This window comes from Lagenorhynchus albirostris, chromosome 11 (assembly GCF_949774975.1).
Source record: "Lagenorhynchus albirostris chromosome 11, mLagAlb1.1, whole genome shotgun sequence".
Taxonomy (NCBI): domain Eukaryota; kingdom Metazoa; phylum Chordata; class Mammalia; order Artiodactyla; family Delphinidae; genus Lagenorhynchus; species Lagenorhynchus albirostris.
Window position 1 is genome coordinate 62,246,537 of NC_083105.1, and position 22,152 is coordinate 62,268,688.

Sequence of the window (22,152 nt, forward strand, 5' to 3'; positions counted from 1 at the left end):
TGAGGTGCACAGTGGTGAACCAGATTTAAATAACAACATGGCCATTCTCCTCTGATGTAATTTTTGCCCATTCTAGAAAGGAGTTTATGAAAGCCTTAATTACCTTGCCCTGTTTGTGGAGAATTAAGCTGTGAATAGAGCATCACATTTAATAGGGATAGAGAAAATTTTTCTGTAGCCACTATATAACTCCTAATTTTCAGATTGATTTGGCGTAATATAGATTATTTTCTGCCACTAACTAGAAAATAAAAATTTTAAAAGTCAGAAAATCATGGCCTAGCCTTTGAAAGACATCAAGAAGGATATTTTTGAGCTGACTCTGTTTGTTGATTTGGAAATCAACTTCTTAAACAGCTGAAGTCTATGAGAATTCCGGCTGAAACTTCTGCAGTATAATTTGCTACATATTAAAAATTCTTCATAATAAATAGGTTTCAGAAGGCTTCTTGTTTTTCTTGTCTGAAGCTTCATTTTTTGGACACATTGAAGGATCGAGGTCTAATATAATCCTTATACATAGAATAGAGAACACCTAGAAACCAAAAGATGTATATCAATAGTGTATCCATGGGAAAAAACACTGAATTTCTTCACTTGTATTTTTTCTAAAACCAACCTACAATTAAAAAACAAACAAACGCCCTCTATCTTATTAATTTTTGGCTTGGATCATATGAGTGACTCTAGGAAAAAAAACCAAAAAACAAATCTAAGAGCCCTTTGGGATCAGTATAAATCTGAATTTATGACATTACAATGACACCCTAAAGTTTGAATTTTAAAATATTGGTGAGAAAGGAAAGTGGGAAGATTTGGCTAGATCTTGAGATAAAAACAATAGGCACTTCAACTTAGAAAACATCTATTCAGTGTCTACTAGTACTCAGTATTCTGAAGAAAAGCAAGGTGAATGGATCGAATCCCTGCTTCTAGGGATTTACAGTCCAGTGGATGAATTAGCTATGTTTAGGCAGATGAGGTAAATGTACATCTTCCCCAAGGATGAGGTCCTAGGGCCATGCAGAAAGGGGGAGGTGGCCAGGGAAAATATCCTGAGGAAGAGAGGAGCTGCTTCAGTGAATTCCAGGGATATCAGCAAATGTTCATATCCAAAGCAAGTTAGGGGGCTTCCCTGGTGGCACAGAATCTGCCTGCCAATGCCAACGACACGGGTTCGAGCCCTGGTCTGGGAAGATCCTACATCACGGAGCAACTAAGCCCATGCGCCACAACTACTGAGCCTGTGCTCTAGAGCCTGCGCGACACAACTACTGAAACCCGCGTGCCACAACTACTGAAGCCCGCGCACCTAGATCCCGTGCTTCGCAATGAGAAGCCACTGCAATGAGAAGCCCATGTGCCACAACAAAGAGCAGCCCCCACTCGCCGCAACTAGAGAAAGCCTGCACGCAACAACAAAGACCCAAGGCAGCCAAAAATAAATAAATAAATTTATAAAAACCAAACAAACAAATAAAGCAAGTTAGGGAGTCACAGATTTAAACTACAAGTCACCACTCTCCCCATCCATATCAATTGTCATGGCATCAGCTGTCTAGTAGGTTGTCTGAACTAAACCTTTACTTCATTTTCCTTCAGCTTTATTTCTGACACCGCCTGTTAATACCTACAAAAAGCACACAGAGCCTAAAGGGCAAGTTAGTTCTCATCTCAGTTAAATAGCAAATTAGATATCTGCACAAATAATTATTAACCTCTTGCCTACCTCTTAAATGTTGGTGTTCCCTGGAGTTCTGATCCCAACCCTTTTCTCACCTCATTCACACCTGTTGCTTCACTGGTAAGCAAGTTAGATCTCTCCTCTGAATGTGAGACCCATGTATAGATTATATTATATGTGACATTTCCATATCCCATAGTTATGGCCTCCAAAACTTTAAAATTGTATATAAGTAAATATGTTGAGCATGTTCTTCAAAATGCACATTTATTTATAAACCATATAAATGTACTACGATCAGTCTGTATACTGGTAAAGCTTTTTTTGTTTCTGGGTTTTTTAGGCTACGCGGTGCAGCATGCATGCGGGATCTTAGTTCCTCGACCAGGGATTGAACCCGTGCCCCCTGCATTGGGAGTATGGAGTCTTAACCACTGGACTGCCAGGGAAGTCCCGCTTTTTTGTTTTTAAGATAAAAATATTTTCTTCCCATGTCCCCATGGACCTCCTTATACATCAACTAGGGTATGAGTACTGTAATTTAGAGACATCTTCCATAGGCATCTTAGTCAGTATAATATAAAATTAAGAGTTCAGGCTCTGGAATAGATTGCCCATGTTACTGTGAACAGGTAACCTTTCCTCTCTAAGCCTAAGTTTCCTTATCTGTAAAACAGATTATGACAGTACCTACCTCATTGAGTATTGTCCTTTAATAAAGACTTTGTCTGGTCATGAGCCCCTTGAGTCATACCTGAATTTATGCCAATTAGGTGACTCATGGTGGACTCCTAGGTAGCTTCAGGATGTGGCTAGTCATGCCAGAAGACCAGCCATGTGATTAGACTTTCAGGGAGGGGAGTAGGACTGGAGATTGAGTTCAGTCATGTGGCCAGTGATTCAGTCAATCATGCCTACATAATGAAGCCCCAGTAAAAACTCTGGACACTGAAGCTCAGTGGAGTTTCTTGGTTGGTAAACACACGGATGTGCTGGGAGGGTGACATGCACCAATTCCACAAGGCGATATATATATATATTTTTTCACAGGGCGAGATTTTGAGTTTGGGACCCTCCCAGACCTTACCCTATGTGTCTATTTGGTCCTGATTTGTATACTTTATAATGAAACTGTAATCGTGAGTATGGTGCTTCCCTAAGTTCTTCTAGTGAAATATCAAACCTGAGGAAGTCTTGGGAAACCATGAATTTGTAGCCAGTTGGTCAGAAGTGCAGGTGGTCTGGGAAACCCCAATGGCAGTGTCTGAAAGAAGGGCGGTGCTTTCGGGAACCATGTCCTTAAACCTGGGGCATCTGATGTGAGCTCCACGTGGTTGACATCAGTATTGAGTTGTCCTGCAATACACCAGGTGGTGTCCAAGTAGGTATTAAGATTAAATGAGATAATGATATATAAAGCAGAGTGACTTATGCATCATAAGCACTCATTGTATGTTGTTATTGTTTTATCCAATATATACTCATCCTCTCACCAAACCTGTTCTTTCTTCTTCATTCTTTTTTTCTTTTTTTTGTGGTATGTGGGCCTCTCACTGTTGCGGCCTCTCCCGTTGTGGAGCACAGGCTCCGGATGCGCAGGCTCAGCGGCCATGGCTCACGGGCCCAGCTGCTCCGCGGCATGTGAGATCCTCCCGGACCGGGGCACGAGCCCGTGTCCCCTGCATTGGCAGGCGGACTCTCAGCCACTGCGCCACCAGGGAAGCCCCTTCTTCATTCTTTTTATGTGTGAAAGGCAAACCTTTCATCTGGTTGCCCAGACCAGAAACCTAGGAGTCATCCTTGATTCTTCCTTCCTTACTTTTCCCAATCACTTAGTTGCTGAGTCCTCAGTATTTCTAGAATCCATCTCCTCTCTGTTGCCATTGCCACTGCCTTAATTCATATCCAATTCATCATCTAATTGGCTTCTGCCTTTTTTCTCCCCTCCTTTGCAAATCATCTCTAATCATTTTCCTTTTCCTCTTAACACTTTCTTCATGGTGATATAAATATGCATGGAAAATAGTTCATAAAACTTAAATGACCAGATTAACAGATAGTTGTAGAATGAACACCTGTAATTATGGGTCAAGAAGTAGAATATTACAGGCATCCTGGAAGCCTCCAGGTTTCCCTTTCTGATCATATTCCCCTCCCTTTTTCATAGGTAACCACTGTTCTGAATTTTATGATAAGAGGTTTCCTTGCCTTTATAGTGTGACAGTCTGTTTAGTATCCCTAAAACAAACAGTTTCATATTGCCTGTTTCTGATCTTTCTGTACAGCAGGCATCTTTTTTTTTTTTTGGCCGAGTGGCATGTGGGACCTTAGTTCCCCAACCAGGGATCGAACCCACACCCCCTGGATTGGAGGCGTGGAGTCTTAACCACTGGACCGTCAGGGAAGTCTCCCAGCAGGCATCTTTTAGATGCTGTTCTGACTGTTACTCCCCTGTTTAAACCCTTCACTGGCTCACTTCATCTTTTTACTCCTCAACTAGCAACCATATAAATCTATTGGGGGATTTGTTTTATATCTGTTTAACTAAGCTGTTACTGTGTTTTCCAGAATTCCCTTCCCTGCATAGTTCCAGGTTAGCTTGGCCATGAGAGACATTTTACTTGAGATTTGAAGGTGAAAGTTGAAGCAGGAGCTGCCAAATTCTTTTTGCACTTGGAAGGCTTGGTGCAGAGCACCAGGTGCTGTTACAGCTTGCGTATGTTGTTGTTTATCTGCTGGCTCACCTCGCTGTTGATGGGCAGCAGTCAGGCCCACAAATCCTTCAGCTCCTTCTGGATCTCCTCCATTAGCTTTTCTGGCTCCTGGGCCAGGCGTGGATTAGCTCCATGATAGAGCATGCCAGCTTTTCCTAAAGGTCATGCCATGATCAAGGTTGGAGTCAGCAAGACTCGGACTCAAGTTTCCATTTGTCTTTGTGGGTTCCAGCTCACCCTTGCAGATTCTACTTTAGTTTTCTTTCCCAATTGCTGCCTTGTTACCTTCAGGTGCCAGCATTAGAAATATAACCAACAACCTAACATGGACTGTTTAGCCAGCTCCCCAAATTGCTTAAGGTCATATCTCTATAATAAATCCCTTTTTATATATCACTACTAGTAGTTTTCCTTCTCTGATTGAACCTGACGGATCCAGAATTTGGTATTGGAAGCTTCCAGAGGAACATAACTCTGAGCATTGGTTCTCTGAATTGGTTCTGGGTTATCTGGAGTTGGTTCTCTGATCTGATTATATTTAAAGGTATTAATGGGCTTTTTTTTTTTTCCCCTCCAGTGGCAAAGAGTATGCTAGCAGTCCATGGCATGTGGTAGCAAAACATTAAAAAAATTATCACCTTGCAGATACCCTTAATCAGGTGCCTATAGAAAGCAAGGCTTTGGGGGATCAAGTATTTATTGTCATAGAACATTTAGTGGAAATAAGGAGTATAATAAGGTTAGTAACTTTTAAGTGTGCTGGAGAACTTGGGAAAACTATATGATGGGCTCATGGCTTTAAATTCCTAGCTCAAGGTCTTGTGAGGGACCTGAAAGCTTTATGACTTTCTAAAAAGAAACTCTTAACTCCTGTAGCCTTGAGACTGGTATTTTCGAAAAATGTACACAGGGGCTAATCCTGTGAGTGACTAATCACAACACAAATTAAATTCCCAAACTCATAACACCTCTTAAGTTAAAGTTTAGGGCATTGGGGACTTCCCTGGTGGTCCAGTGGTTAAGACTCCACACTCCTAAAGCAGGGGGCAGGGGTTCGATCCCTTGTCAGGGAACTAGAGCCTGCATGCCGCAACTAAAAAAGACCCTGGATGTCGCAATGAAGATCCCTCGTGCTACAACTAAGACCTGGCGCAGCCAAATATATAAATAAATAAATATTAAAAAAGAAAAAAAGTTTAGAGCACTGCTTTGGAAGGCGTGGGACTCTGAAAATTGGAATGGGGACATATAAGCAGATTTCAGTGAAACTGGGTCCTTGAGCCCCTATATCTTACTGAGACTCTTTTGCCAGTAAAAACAGTCCTTCCCTCTGTCTGAGAATGACTGAAACTTGGACCAAAAAGTAGTCTCCACTAAATGAAGTTGAAATACCAGAACTTCCTTAGTATACTTCCATGGTACAGCAGTGATTCTTCTTTACTGGGGCAGTTTTGTTCCCCAGGGAAATCTGGCAATGTCTGGAGACGTGTTTGGCTTTCACAGCGCGGGTGGGTACCATTGGCACCTAGTGGGTAGAAGCCAGGGATACTGCTGAACATTCTGTAATGCACAGGACAGTCCTCCACAACAAAGAATAATCCAGTCCAAAATGTCAGTAGTGCTGAGATTGAGAAACTTTGCCATAAGGGAAGGTATCCAAAGGCTTAGGGAGATTGGAATGTTAGACTGGATTTATCCTGCTCACTCACCCCCTAAATATATCTCCTTCCTTCTGCAGAGCTGTGAGAAGTACATTTGTGAAGGCAGCCCTGCCCTCCTTGAAGAGGTCTATGGTAATGATTTCCTATAAGCCAGAAATGACAGTAGGAATTTCTGGGCTCCCTGAGTTCAGTAGGGATGATGGGATTGTTGGGTGGCAGGGGTCAAGCGGCAGCTTTTAATTGACAAAGACAAGGAAAGCATGATTACTGTAATGGGCAGCAAAGCCTAAGCAGTAATCAAATTAGTCTAAGCCACAAAGATCTTTGGCATTTTGGCTAATTGATCATGTTGTACCTAGAGTTGAAAGCGGTGAGCAGCATGTGAGCAGAAAAGCTCTAGGTCTGGCGAACAGAAATTTGACTTGAATCATCACAATAGAGAGCCATGGCCCCTCAACCAATTCCCAAATTTGAGTCAATTCATAGACCCAAAGTCCCTGGAATTAACAAGAGGTCAGATCTCCTTAAGGAAAGACCCTGTTTCACAGCCAAAAATGCAAATACTATAAATCCTCCTTCTAGTCTTCCCCAAAGGCACCTATGACTATTCAGCAAGAGGAAGGGGAAATAATCACATTTGTGGGACATTGTTAAATATTGATTTTGAATTGATACTAATGCCTGGAGAATTAGTGTGTTCTACCAGTCGAACTAGGAGTTTATGGTCAGTCAGTGGAGTTTTGCTGTGGGTCTATTTTACAGTTGGTCTGGTGGGTCCCTGAACCTACCTTATGTTATTTCCCCAGTTACGGAATGTGTAATCGGAGTAGACATACTCAGCAGCTATCAGAATCCTCACATTGGTTCCCTGACCTGGGGAGTAAGGGCTATTATGGTAGGGAAAGCCAAGTGTAAGCCATTGTTGGTTTTTTAAAAAATTAATTAACTTATTTTTGGCTGCGTTGGGTTTTCATTGCTGTGTGCAGGCTTTTCTCTAGTTGCAGTGAGTGGGCTTCTCATTGTAGTGGCTTCTCTTGTTGCCGAGCACAGGCTCTAGGCACGTGGGCTTCAGTAGTTGTGGCACATGGGCTCAGTAGTTGTGGTATGTGGGCTCAGTAGGTACGGCACACGGGCTCAGTTGCTCTGCAGCATGTGAGATCTTCCCGGACCAGGGCTCAAGCCCGTGTCCCCTGCATTGGCAGGCGATTCTTAACACTGTGCCATCAGGGAAGTGCAGTGTAAGCCATTCTAAATGCTTCTATTACCAAAGCAATACTGCATTCCCAGAGGGATTGTAGAGACTAGTGTCATCATCAAGGACGTTAAAGATGCCAGGGTGGTGATTCCTACCATATCTCCATTCATTTTGCCTCTTCGGCCAGAAGACAGATGGATCTTGGAGAATGATAATGGATTTCTATAAACTTTGCTATAGCAAATCAACACAATTTTTGCTATTTGTTTTGCAGCTATTAATCTGATTGATTGCTTTTTTCTGTATACCTTTTAGTAAAGACCATCAGAAGCAGATTGCTTCCATCTGGCAGGGCCAGCAGTATACTTTCAGTGTTCAGTCTCACGGCTGTGTGAACTCTCCAGCCCTATGCCACAATCTAGTCTGCAGGACCTTGATCATCTCTCTATTCCACAAGACATCACATTAGTCCATTACATTGATTTGATCTGTCAAGGGTAAATTGTTACTATACTGGTAGGGTAAGGAGGAGTGTGTCTGGAATGTATACCTTCTGGGGCCTTTCTTAGTAGTCCCATGTCATGTGATTAAAGAAGGTGGAAAATTATACCCAGTACAGGAAGGATCATTAATGACCCAGATCATTTCAGAATGTTTGGGTCAACAACCGAGTCAAATAACCATGAATAGCCAAGGTGCTTTCGGAAGGCAAAGGGTGGATGAAATGGCCAGTGGAAAAACATAGTTATAATATGAGTCATGATCATCCGACCAGTTGCAGAAACAAAGACTGTGATAGTTATGAATATTTTTTCCTTTCTTTTTTTTTTTTTTGCGGTATGCGGGCCTCTCACTGTTGTGGCCTCTCCCGTTGTGGAGCAACAGGCTCCGGACGTGCAGACTCAGTGGCCATGGCTCACGGGCGTAGCCACTCCGCGGCATGTGGGATCTTCCCGGACCGGGGCACGAACCCGTGTCCCCTGCATTGGCAGGCGGACTCTCAACCACTGCGCCACCAGGGAAGCCCCCTTATTTTGATATGAATACACGTGTATACAGTCACCAATTTCTTTTTCTATTTGCCATTTCCATTTACCTACCATCTAATATAAGAAGTGTTAATAGTAGTTAACTTTATATCTCAGGATTTAAGTCACAGGATATCAAAAGGGAATATGACTCAGCTCAAAGATGAATCAACATCACCCAAAGATGGACAAAGGGATTTTGTATCCTCTTTTAGGAGAGAGTTAGCATGTTTTTGGTTATACAAGGGATGGTTGATTTTGCCATTGTCTATTTGAAGGTAAGTGTATTAAAAGAGGTGTATATGGATGCCAGGTTGACAAGGGATAGACAGTGACGGATTTGTAATGTATCAACTTAGCTAAACTATAACTAGATTTTCCAGAATTCCTTTCCTTTCATTCCCTGAAAAATTGCACGAGACATTTTGCGTGAGATTTAGAAGGTAGAAGTAAAGCAGCCAGCAAATTCTTTTGACCTGGGAAGGCACTGTTGCAGCATAGTTTTGCTTATCTGCTGGCCCACCTGCTTGGCATGGGGCAGCAATCAGAAGTGCAGCTACCATGGCTCCTGCTGAATTTCCTCTTTCACCTTCTCTGACTCCTTGGCCAGGTCCATGTTTAGCTCCAGGATGAGGGGCATCGGCTTTTTCTATGTCACTCCATCATCAAATTTGGAGGTTTGGAGATGGTGAGAAATCCATAAGGATTCCAGACCATCCTGTGTGTTTCAGCTCATCCTTGCAGGTTCCAGATTTTTCTTGCTTCTCTCACTTTTCATCTACCTTTTCTAACTGCTTGCTCTGCCCACTTCAGGTCCCAGATCCTGATACATAAGAAAGAGCCTCACAGTTACATAAGTCCAAATACCTAAAATAAATCTCTTACTATATGTTACTACTCCTAGTTCTGCAGTCTCATCAAACACTGATTGATTCACCTACCGTACCAAACTGTGTCGAGTTCCACTAACATGCCATGCTTCTGTGCCTTTGTTTTTTCCCCTCTGCCTAGAATCCTGACCTCCTTCTCTGCTTAGTTAATTCCTCTACATTCTTGGCTCATCACATGGTTTGCATCCTTAGAGAAGCCTCCCTGGACTCTCAGCCCTAGTTAAACGCCTCTCCTTTGTGCTTGTGCTTCCATAGCAACCTGTGTTAATCTTATTGTAGTACCTCTGACTTTATATTGTCTTCTCCTGCTCTTGATCTCTCTCCCTAAGGAGATTAAACTAGTTGAGGGTAGAGAGTTAGTTTCACTGCTGTATCTCTAGACCAGCACAGTGCCTTGCACATAGCTCATGCTCACAAGTGTTTTCTGAATGATGAAAATGAGGCCTGTTACTTCATAGTAAAGTTTCTTGTTGTATTTTGTTCAAGACTCATATCACAGTTCATAGTAAAAAGATAATTAGCATATAACTCCCTATAGGCAAGCCCCACACCCATCATCCCATAATCCTAGACCTACTCAGGCTGATTCTACTTTGCACAGCATGAAGGGGAGCTAAGAACATTGTGACTTGTTCTCATTAATGTAGACAAAAATTTTAGGTAATTTAGGTCCCAAAGTAGACTCCTTGTTAGAACTAAATGATTTAGCTGTTGATATAACCTGAATCAACCAGATAATTTTATACCCACTCTTTGGATTTGACTGTGTAAATACTGCTTAATTTATAGACTAATAAAAAATTACCTATTGCTCAGGCTTGGAATAGCTGAGTTATACAGGGTATAAACTATTCACTGCTCCTTTCACTATAGAGGATAACAGAAACTACAACCTAGTTCTCCACTGGGTTTTTCTTTTTTTAGACTGAAGTATAATTCACATACAATTTGAATTTATGTTGTACAACATAATGATTCTATATTTGTATATATTGTGAAATGATCACAGTAAGCCTAGTTAACATCTATTACCATATATACAGAATTTTTTTCTTGGGATGAGAACTTTTAAGATCTACCCTCGTAGCAACTTTCAAATATGCAATACAGTATTATTGACTATAGTCACCATGCTGTACATTACATCCCCATGACTCGTTTATTTTATAACTAGAAGTCTGTACCTTTTGCCTACTGAGTTTTTTTTTTCCCAGTGCTTAAAATACCAAGAGATTAAGCCTATAACTGGGCAGCAACCTCAACCAGGTGAAGATCACTGTCTTTCTTACCCTTCCTCCTCCATTACATCATCTTGACCCAATATTCATGAATGAATATGAATGAATAAATAAAAATACTAATATGAATGGATGAATAAATCAAAATACTCTCAAAGACAGCTGAACACAAGATACAAATTAAGCAGGTTACCTAGTGTCACAGCTCTTACAACAAATCCTTGGGCAGCAACTCTCATGTGAATAAGATGATGGACATTTTCTGATCTCTTCTGTATTTTAACTTGTAAAGACCATAGGACCCCACAGTCATAAAGCCTGCTATCCCTGTGAATTAAAAAAGTAGGGATTACATAAATAGCAGGCTAAAATTCCCAAGAGCTTAGAGAATTGAATAAAAGACTGTGCAGGGGATCAGTACCTGGAAGATAAGCAGGCAAGATACCAAAGGATACTTCACTCATGGATTCAATATTTGCAGTTTTGACTCTTCCCGGAAAAACCTGAATTGTATACTATAGTAACTTGTCTAGTAATTTCTAATTTTCCTGAGGCATGGCATAGGCTGCAAGCCTTTTATTTGGGGCAAGTCACTTAACCAGTGAGTGAACCAACCAAAGTCTCAGCATTCATAGCTTTTGGGTGTTTGGCTTTATTCCTCTCTACTTGTTATTAAATAAGGAGTAAATCTAGTAAAGTGGAAGAAACTTTACTCTTCTGTGAAAATGAGATATTAAATTTTAATGAGAGGTAAAAAGGTCTGAATAGTTGCATGAGAAGTATGTGACTCTGGGAAGAACTGTGATTCTAGAAAATTCCAGAAGCCCATACAAATATTTCTGTATTCACTACATATGTCAAGGGGTGAATATACTGCTGGGACAACCAAGATTCTGTGTAATTCACTCTAAAACAGAAAACTGAATAGGAATCAACTGAATAGGAAAAATTCTAGAAAGCGATTTGAAACACTGTGAGAACTTAACCCATGACAAATCAAGATAACCAAATAACAGATAAGGGAAAAACTATTTGAACTAACTTGGATTTGTATCTTACACCAGACCCTACAAAAAAAGTCTGGATGGGTTAGCGTTAAATATGAAAATAAAAATATCAACAAAATCTAGAAGAAAATAGAACAGCATATTTATAACATCTAAAAGGGGGTAAGGTAGATTTAAAAAAACTGACAAGGACAAAAATGCTATATTTTGACATAAGAGTAAAGGAAACTTTTGCATAATAAAAGTGTGGCTCTATTCCGGGGGATCTCTCTTCTCTCCTATTGATTTATGCATCTATCCCTTCATCAATACCACACTGTTGATTACTCTATATATTAAGCCTTAGTATCTGGTAGGAGTGATTCCTTCCACTTAATACTTTTTTTAAAAATTACTATTAAAGGTATCCATCCTTGAGATCAACTGCCTTTTATTTATTTATTTATTTATTTATTTATTTATTTTATTTTATTTTTTAACTGCCTTTTTTTTAAAAAAAATTATTAAATTTGTTTATTTTTGGCTGCATTGGGTCTCCGTTGCTGTGTGCGGACTTTCTCTAGTTGTGGTGAGTGGGGACTACTCTTCGTTGTGGTGTGCAGGCTTCTCATTGCAGTGGCTTCTCTTGTTGTGGAGCATGGGCTCTAGGCGCCTGGGCTTCAGTAGTCGTAGCACACCATCTCAGTAGTTGTGGCTCGCGGGCTCCAGAGCACAGTCTCAGTAGTTGTGGTGCACGGACTTAGTTGCTCCACGGCATGTGGGATCTTCCCGGACCAGGGCTCAAACCTGTGTCCCCTGCATCGGCAGGCGGATTCTTAACCACTGCACCACCAGGGAAGCCCTACTTGATACTTTTTCTTAAAAGAGGTAGTCTTAGCCATTCTAGAACTTTTGCCTTTATATAAATTTTAGAATAAGCTTGTTTCTGTCTACAAAAAAACATTGCTGGGATTTTGATAGGAATTACAGTAAACCGATAGATGAGTTTGGGGAGAACTGACATCTTTATTGAGTCTTACAATCCACGAACACAATAGTCTCTACATTTATTTAGTTCTTCTTTGATTTCTTTCATTAGCATTTTGTATTTTTTCAGCATACAGATTCTGTACATGTTTTGTTAAGCTTATACCTAATCATTTCATTTCTTCAGAGCGATTGTAAATGGTCTTATGTCTTTAATTTCAGTTTCCATATGTTTGTTGTTAGTATATAGAAATGCAGTTGATGTTTATGGACGATAGCAAGTTTTGATTAACTATTGGCACATGTTTGTCTCTGTGGGTGGGTGAGGATATATTTATTCTCTCAGAGTATACTTAATAAGTGGAAATAAGAATCAGAGTAAATAATCACATTTATATGTATATTTTGTAGGCTGATTAGTAATAAGTGAAATTGAAATAAAAATGACAAACATAAAAACAGCAAAAAACAAATAACAGTTAAAACAACAATGGCAGGTACATTGAGAAACAGGTACAATGCTGAAAGCTCTGTAAGTTTAGCCAAATCTTTCTGGAAAGAACTCTGGAGACATATAATAAGTGACATTAAACTGAACATGCTTCCTGCCCTGGAAATTCTACTTTGGGGACATACTCCAAGGAAGTAAGCAAAAGAAAAGTCAAGAAGTTGACACAAAGATGTTTGTGGCTACATTATGTATGAGGAAAAACTAAACCCAAATGGCCCAAACAGAGGGAAAACTACCATAGCTATAAAAAAATTACAAGTATAGGAAGTACTAATATACAGAAATGTACTATGAAATGTTACATGAAAGAAGCAAAAACAAATAATCTATCAACACAGAGTTTAAATACATATAATGTACACACAGACCTTAGCAGTATTCATAAGATTTTAAATAATATGAATAAATTATAATGACAGAAGTTAAGACAACAAATTAAAATGTTCTGTAAATTATTGACAGGATACTCTGTCCTGCAGCAGAAAATACTTAGGAGATATTCTTAATAAAACAATAGCTAACAAACTATTCAATAATATATATACAAATTTGATCAGATATTTTTCTAGCAAAAACTTGGCTCTCTTCCCTTATCAAATCAATACTCTGTTCTAACTGAAATTTATTTTGTTTCTTTTAGAGATTAAAGTCAGCACCTTTACTGTTTTCCATACGATGTCTCTGTAGTTTGAATATAACTGAATTTAGCTGGAAACACTTTTCTCTTTCTACTTTAATCACGCTAAATGTCTCTGGAAAAACAATTTAATTTCCAACAGGCACAGTGATTAATCTCTGTTCATTACAGTGATCTGCTCAAGTGGCACTGAGTCCTTGAATTGTTTTGTTAGTTAAAAATGCTAAAGAAGAGGAATAAATCACTACAAAATTATTTGCCTCCATTTCTTGTGCCATTACAAGCCTTAATCAAATTAAGTGGGACTTTCAAACACAGAATATTACTATAAAGTAAAATTTTGATTCTTTTTGATATGTGAATAATGACACATAAAGTTGCTAGGTTTGTAGTGGTATTTAATGGAAACATATGACTTATACCTCTTTAGAGGCTTTTGTGGAATTAATCACAAAGTTATGTACGTCTGATTTGTATATATATTTTTAAAACAATTTTATTGAAGTATATTTGTTTTACAATGTTGTGTTAATTTCTGCTGTACAGCAAAGTGATTCAGTTATTATATATATATATTCTTTTTCATACTGTTTTCCATGATGGTTTACAACAGGATATTGAGTATAGTTCCCTGTATGTACATCTGATTTAAATAAGTTATTTTAATAGTTTCCAGACAAAGAAAGCACAAGGAAAGAGGCATGGCTGAAGTATTAAATAATAATGCCTAGGGCAGCTAAAGCATCCGAAAGAGAAAGAAGAGAAGGCTTAGATTTTAAAACATAATATTGGTGCTTAGATTTTGTGGGGTTTTTTTTAAGTCCACATACATATAGTATTTGTTTAAAATGTAAACATATCAAGTATGTGTTGGGAAAGGATAAAGAGGCTAAGACTCCAGGTATAATTAGAATAATACTTCTTTAACCTGGAGTTTACTTAACCATCAACCTCAGCATCTGGAACACATCAGGAAGCCAGCAACAAGCCACAGAGCATGCACACCACAAAGTTCATGCTCTCAAGTGTACAGGTAGGCCCAGGCTTTCATTCAGAGCTTCTTTACTCTGAATTGACTCATGGTTCTTTTAAGCGTGGGTATCTAGCTTCTGACACCACAGAACATTAGAAGCAGAAGTTTCTGATGGTACCCAACAGTAATGGAAGAAACAGAAAAGTCTATAAGCATCGACACAAGAACTTAAAGTTCGGAGTTGAGGGCTTCCCTGGTGGCGCAGTGGTTGAGAGTCCGCCTGCCGATGCAGGGGACACGGCTTCGTGCCCCGGTCCGGGAAGATCCCACATGCCGCGGAGCAGCTGAGCCCGTGAGCCGTGGCCGCTGAGCCTGCGCGTCCGGAGCCTGTGCTCCGCAACGGGAGTAGGCCACAACAGTGAGAGGCCTGCGTACCACACACACACACACACAAAAAGTAAAGTTTGGAGTTGATTAGAGAACAAAGAGACATGTAAATCTTCCTCAACTCATGACAGGGTTACACCTTGAAAAACCCATCATAAGTTGAAAATACTGTAAGTCAAAAATTCATTTAATACACCTCACCTATTGAACATTATAGCTTAGCCTAGCCTACTTTAAATGTGCTTGGAATACTTACATTAGCCTGTAGTTAGGCAAAATCATCTAACACAAAGCCTATTTTATAATACAGTGCTGAATATCTCATGTAATTTATTGAATATTGTACTGAAAGTGAAAAACAGGATGGTTGGGTACAGAGTGGTTGTTAAGTGTATTAGTTGTTTACCTTCATGATGGCGAGGCTGACTGGGAGCTGCCACTGCCCAGCATCATAAGAGAGTATCATACTACATATTGCTAGGCCAGGAAAAGATCAAAGTTCAAAGTATGGTTTCTATTGAATGCGAATTGCTTTGTCATCATCTTAAAGTCAAAAAGTCGTAAGTTGAGGACCGTCTATATACATCTCAATAGTCTCTAATAGGCTCTGTATAATAAACTGATACTGCAGCTGCTGATTCTGAGTCATTACAGAAAAGTTACAGTCCATTCAATCAATCCTATTTAGATTGGCTGGGAACTAGTAATTTTCGATAGACTGCTAATCAAAATGGATTAAACAGAATAAAAAAATTGATGCTTCATAATAATAAGAGTTAATATTTACTGAGGATTTGCCATACACTAGAAACTGTGTTGAAAGTGTAACTCATTCATGCATAGAAAGGGTTAGCTCCAAATATCTGAAAACATTTAATTATATAAACTATTTCAATACTCAAAGATACTGGGTAAGGCATTATTGTTTTATTAGAAACAGCTTCACAGTATCCAGTCAAGGCTTGTACTTACCTACAGGGACAAAGGGGGAATCTCTAGATTTCCTGATCAGTCGGGATAACAGGCCTTCGTCCTCATCTGCTGACCGCTGGTTATCTGAAGACATTTTTCTCTCTAGTAACAGTAGGGGATAATCAAAAAGAATCTGTTTCCGTCTCCCAATATACTCTTATGTGTTCTTCTGTCTTCATCTGCTTGACATGCTTGTCTTCTCAACTGAAATAAACAGTTATCTTTCCTTCACCCTTTGCATTGTGGAGTTCTTTCATTTTGTTTAGGGGTGGAGGAAAGAAGAATATACAAAGAGGTAAATGATGATCAGATTCCATGAATACAGAGTAAAAACACAGATCATAAGTGTGTTATTCAGTCCCCTTTCACTGCTTGGCATTTGAAATCATTGGGAACCTCAGAACTTCCACAAACGGTAAGAACACAGAGTTTCTTTCACAAAATATAGTTTTAAAGAATGATGGCAGTGCCAACATAGGCAAAAATACCTCCAGATTTACAGGTGATGGGAGAATGATCACTCCAGTGCTGCAGAATGTGTAGGGCATTATAAAGCACCTACCATGTACCAGATGCTATGCTAGACAATGGAAATAATCTTCCTTGTCTGCACAGGATGAATGAGGAAACTAGCAAGAGCAACTATAATCACAATCAACATGGTCTGGCAGTACCTCAGTCTGTTATCCGTGCAACCCTCTATTTTCAACCCTCAAAATTCAAATATGGAGGCTTCATTCTACAAATCAGCTTTCATCAGAAAATGTCAGCCGGTAAGTGGAAGAAGCACAATACCTTTGGCGTACTCCACCACCTGCAGCCTGTTTCCTGGTGTTCGTTCAGCTGGAAGCCATAGATCAGAACAGGCTTTGTTAGGCCAGGACACGTTTACGTGCAATTTCCAGCTAATTGATAATGGGAAAGCCCAGAATCCTCCCCTCACCAAGGGGGCGTGGCCGGCTGGTATTGGCCATAGCCCAGGCTGGAAACTCACTGGTAGCGGCACCTGGACCACAAACAAGAGGCTTTCCAAGATAATATTCAAGGAAACATTAGGCTTTTGAAGAAGATGCCTTTCCTTCTCCCTTCACAAGGACGCTCCCAACATCCCTCTGTGGCTTTGAATCCCGCTACCCAACTCCTGGGCCCGAAATTGAAGGGAAAGTTGGTGCAGGGTTACAACACTGGGTTTGTAGGTGGGAGTGGGGGTTAGCCTTATGAGGCCAAGATTCTTGTGGTTTTTTAGTGCGCTTGCCAGAGGGGCGCCCACTGTGGCCGGGATCCGGGACTGAGACGCCGCGAGCCTGCACCAGCTCGCCTGATCGCCAGACCGTCGCACCTGGCGGCTCCACGGGAGCCTAGAGCTGCACGCGCTCCCTGCCGGGAAGGACGTGATGTCACTGCGTCCCCGGCCAATCCGAGGGCAGGGCGGGCCGGCACGGGAAGACGCCGAGCGAGCTGCTGCCCCGCGCCTGCGCGCGGAGATTGAGGCTAAGCTGGCTTTCTCGGCGGGTGGTGGTGGACGACCCCTTCGCTGCTGTTGTGAAGGTGCACCCTTGAGCCCCTTGAGGCCTCGAAGAAGTTCGGACTCACCGCCTCCGTCTGACTGCAGCCACAGAGACCTCAGGATGAGGGCAGAAGACCAGGTAGCGTTCACGCTTTTTCCTTGTAACTTTTAATTATTAAATAATTTTAGATTTACAGAAAAGTTCCCAGAATAGTACCCCAAAAATGTGTATCTGACACTTAGATACCCCTTTATTAACATTGCGCCACATTTGCGTTATCATTTCTCTCTAGATGCGATTTCTTCCTTCCTTCCTTTATATGAACCACCTGAGAGAAAGCTGCACCGATAGGCCTATACCCCTATATACGTTGTGTGCATTTGGGGAATTCTCTTACATAACCATAGTACAATGAGCAAAATCAGGAAACTAACATTGCTATAATACTATAATGTAAAGATTTTATTCATAGTTCACCAGTGGTCCCAATAATCCTTAATAGCAAAAGAGAATTTTTTTTCTGGTCTAGGATCCAATCAAGATTACATATTGCATTTGGTTGTCAAGTCTCTTTAGTGTCCTTTAATCTGGAACATTTCCTTAGTCGGTGTATTACTCAAGGTTCTCCAGAGAAACAGAATTGATAGGATATATACATATACATACATATATGTATATATGTATACCTGATCGAAGATATGCATATATACATATGTATGAGGAGATTTATTGCAGGAATTGGTTCACGTGCTAATGGGGACAGAGAAGTCCCAGGATCTGCCACCTGCAAGCTGGCAATGGTCTAAGTCCCTGTCCAGGTCCAAAGGCCCGAGAAGTAGGAGCACTGATGTCTGAGGGCTGGAAAAGGTAAATGTCCCAGCAGCTCAGGCAGAGAGCAAATTCACCCTTACTCTGCCTTTTTGTTTTACTCAGGCCCTCCATGGGTTGGATGGTGCTAACCCGCATCAGTGAGGGTGATCTTTATTAAGCCTATCAATTCAAATGCTAATCATCTGAAAATACCCTCACAAACCCATCCAGAAAAAATGTTTTACCAGCTTTTTCGGCATCCCTTAGCCCAGCTAAGTTGTCGCACAAAATTAACCATCACAGTTGTCTTTTGTCTTTCATGACCTGATACGTTGCCAATGCAGGCCAGTTATTTTGTAGGATGTCTCTAACTTTAAGTTTTATCTGATGCTTTCTCATCATTAGATTGAGGCTATGCATTTTTGGCAGAATATCACAGAAGTGATGTTGTGTCTTCTTGGCTTGTAATATCAGGAGGCACATAAAGTCAGCTTGTGTGGTGGTAGTAACTTTTATTCGATATTCTGCTGATAGATGTCTAACAGCTGGATCTGCAGGGGAAAAAACCCCTTGTTGGTAATATTTGCCGATTTCCATGGTATAAATACTCCCACCCTGGTCGATTTCAAGCTACTGTCGTATAGTCACTGCACGCAAAATTGGGAAGAGATGTGACTCTTCTGAGTTGGTGTGAAGTTGGCTCTAGCATACCACTGCTTTGATCACTTGGTTTAAGGTGGTGTCTGCCTGTTTCCCCACTGTAACGTTACTATTTTTTCCCTTTATAATTAATAAGTGTTTTGTGAGGAGATACTTTTTTTTTTTTTTTTTTTGTGATACGCGGGCCTCTCACTGCTGTGGCCTCTCCGCCGCGGAGCACAGGCTCCGGACGCACAGGCCCAGCGGCCATGGCTCACGGGCCCAGCCGCTCCGCGGCATGTGGGATCCTCCTGGACCGGGGCACGAACCCACATCCCCTGCATCGGCAGGCGGACTCCCAACCACTGTGCCACCAGGGAAGCCCGGGATACTTTAATATTATATAAATATGCTGTTATTTATCAGATTTTTACCCATTAATTTCAGCACACAGTGATGATCCTTGCCTGGATCAATTAATATTATGTTTGCCCAATGGTAATTTCCGAAATCCATCATTCCTTTTATATTTTTCAATTGGTATTCTACTATAAGAAATCGCTTTCCCTCCTTCCCTGTTTAATTATTCATTTATTTATACCAGTTTGGACTCATGAATTTCCATTTTATTCAGTAGCTTATAATTCATACCATAATTAATTTATTTTGATGGCCAAATTGTCCTAGATTTGGCTAGTGGGAGCCCCTTCAAGCTGGCTCTCCTATGTCCTATTGACATGACACTGTCATTCTTCAAACACTTCTTTAAATCCTGGTGTAGCAAGTTGTTCCAGGCTGAACGTGTAATTTTTCTCCCCTAGCCCTGAAATCAGCCATTTCTTCAAGGAGTCCTGATTTATTTTAGTGGAGAATGATACTTAGAAAACAGGTTTTGGGAACTAGAGGTTCTCATTGTTACTGGAGTGTCATTACTTCTAGGTCCTCTTAGCAGAGTTAGGATTTATATCTCTCTATGTTTTTATTCCTATAAAGCTTTGTCAAAACCATGAATTCATAGTAATGTCTTCAGTTTCAGTCCAGTTCCACAGTGTTGATTCCAGTCTTCCCCTTTTCATATTTGTGATTTCTTTTTCTGACTGTGAGAGACCTGACTCCCACTATCCTCAGTATATTCATCTGCTTTATTCTAGACAAAAAAAGTAGTTTCAGAATTTCTAACCCATACCTCTGTGAAAAACAAGCCTATGAAATATTTTTTATAGTTCTTTTTGTCAAAGGAATACAGTCAAAATACTGTCTTCAAAAATCTCTTGGATTGAAAACATATGTCTACACAAAAACTTGTTCACAAATGTTCATAGCATCTTTATTCACAATAGCCAACAAGTGGAAACAACCCAAACATCCATCATTTGATGAATGGAGAAATAAAATGTGATATATGCATCAATGGAATATTATTTGGCCATAAAAAGAAATGAAGTACTGGTACATGCTACATCATAGATAAACCTCAAAAACATGCTAAATGAAATAAGCCTGTCACAAAAGACCACATATTGTGTGATTCCATTTATGTGAAATGTCCAGAATAGGCAAATCTTTAGAGACAGAAGGTGGTTGCCTAGGGCTGTGAGACAGTGGGGGCGGGGAAATAGGGAGTGACTATTAATGGGTACAAAGTCTTTTTAGGGGGTGATGAAAAGTGCTTTAAAAATAGATTGTGATGGTGGTCACACAACTCCGAATATACTGAAAACCACTGAATTGTATACTGTAGGTAAATGTTATGATATATGAACTATATCTCAAAACTGTTGTTAAAAAAATAAGTTACTTGGATTAATTTTTTCCTCCTCCATCAATGTGGTTAGCACTCATTTGAAATACATTTCGGCGTTTTTTTATTTTTCCATTTTAGAGGTCCCCTCATTTTTCATTTTATTTTATGTAAGACATTCTTTTACCTATTTTATATAAAACATAAACATGATTCCAAAAATCAAAACTATACAAAGGGTGGGCTTCCCTGGTGGCGCAGTGGTTGAGAGTCCGCCTGCCGATGCAGGGGACACGGGTTCGTGCCCCGGTCCGGGAAGATCCCACATGCTGCGGAGCGGCTGGGCCCGTGAGCCATGGCCGCTGAGCCTGCGCGTCCGGAGCCTGTGCTTCGCAGCGGGAGAGGCCATGGCAGTGAGAGGCCCGCGTACCGCAAAAAAAAAAAAAAGAATTGGGATTAGTAGGCACCATCTTAAGCTAATTCTCACATTTCAGACATACCTGTCACACAGGTGCTGTGTGAGCGGGAGGCAAATATTTCTTTATAAAATTTTACTCAGAAGGGCCCTACACTACATGAAGGGAAGAAAATAAAAGCACAGTGGAAAAATGTAGGCTGACAGGTTAACAGTTTATTAATATTGTCCATTTTCTCCAGTGTTTCCTCCCACTTTTATTAATAATATTTGGGCAGATGAGGTTGTATGCATTGGCAAGCAGTTTGGTATATGGCATCATTTATATTTATAAATAAATGTGTATTTATCTTACTGTTTCAGCCTTTGCTTTTTTTTTTTTTTTTTGGCCATGCTGCATGGCCTGTGGGTGGAATCTTAGTTCCCCGACCAGGGATCAAACGCATGCCCCCTGTAGTGGAAGCGTGGAGTCTTAACCACTGGACTGCCAGGGAAGTCCAGCCTTTGATTTAAAAAAAAAAAAAAAAAAAAGTTTTTAGATTTCTTTGTTCCTAAGCTTTGGTGGACAATAAAATAGAAAAAAAGCTCTTCCTCTGGGATCAGAGTTAATAATCTGTTCCTGTAACCTAAGAGGTGACATAGAATTTGAACGGAGTGCTACTTCTTTTATAGTCTTAATACTACCTGCTTAGCTTGACAGGTAAGATGGGAGCCAAGATTAGAGGTACTTAGAAAATCTTGTCTGTATCTGTAACATTCCCTGTAGAAGTTATTTGCAGTAGCTGAAGCAAGTGCATCTCATCTCATCGCAGGTGCCAATGTTTTATTGTCAGGTACAAAAATGAGAGCTTTGCCAAGTTATTTTTTTATGGAAGATTTCTTTCTTTTTTTTTTTTTTTTTTTGTGGTACGCGGGCCTCTCACTGCTGTGGCCTCTCCCGTTGCAGAGCACAGGCTCCGGACGCGCAGGCTCAGCAGCCATGGCTCACGGGCCCAGCCGCTCTGCGGCATGTGGGATCTTCCCGGACCGGGGCACGAACCCGCGTCCCCTGCATCGGCAGGCAGACTCTCAACCACTGCGCTACCAGGGGAGCCCCTGGAAGATTTCTTTTTAAAAATGCTGAATCTTCAGAAAACATTATAGTGTGTAATAATCCGGTCGATTGGAATTCCAGGA

General features: G+C 40.6%; 1 protein-coding gene across 1 annotated transcript; it reads right to left on the reverse strand.

Moving 5' to 3' along the window:
* Positions 1-470: 470 nt before the first annotated feature.
* On the reverse strand, positions 471-16,123 carry HIGD1C (HIG1 hypoxia inducible domain family member 1C). The gene is given in 4 exon segments (XM_060166230.1): positions 471-535; positions 10,604-10,663; positions 10,666-10,737; positions 15,864-16,123. Coding segments are annotated over 4 exon segments (291 nt in total). The 5' UTR covers positions 15,958-16,123.
* Positions 16,124-22,152: the final 6,029 nt, after the last annotated feature.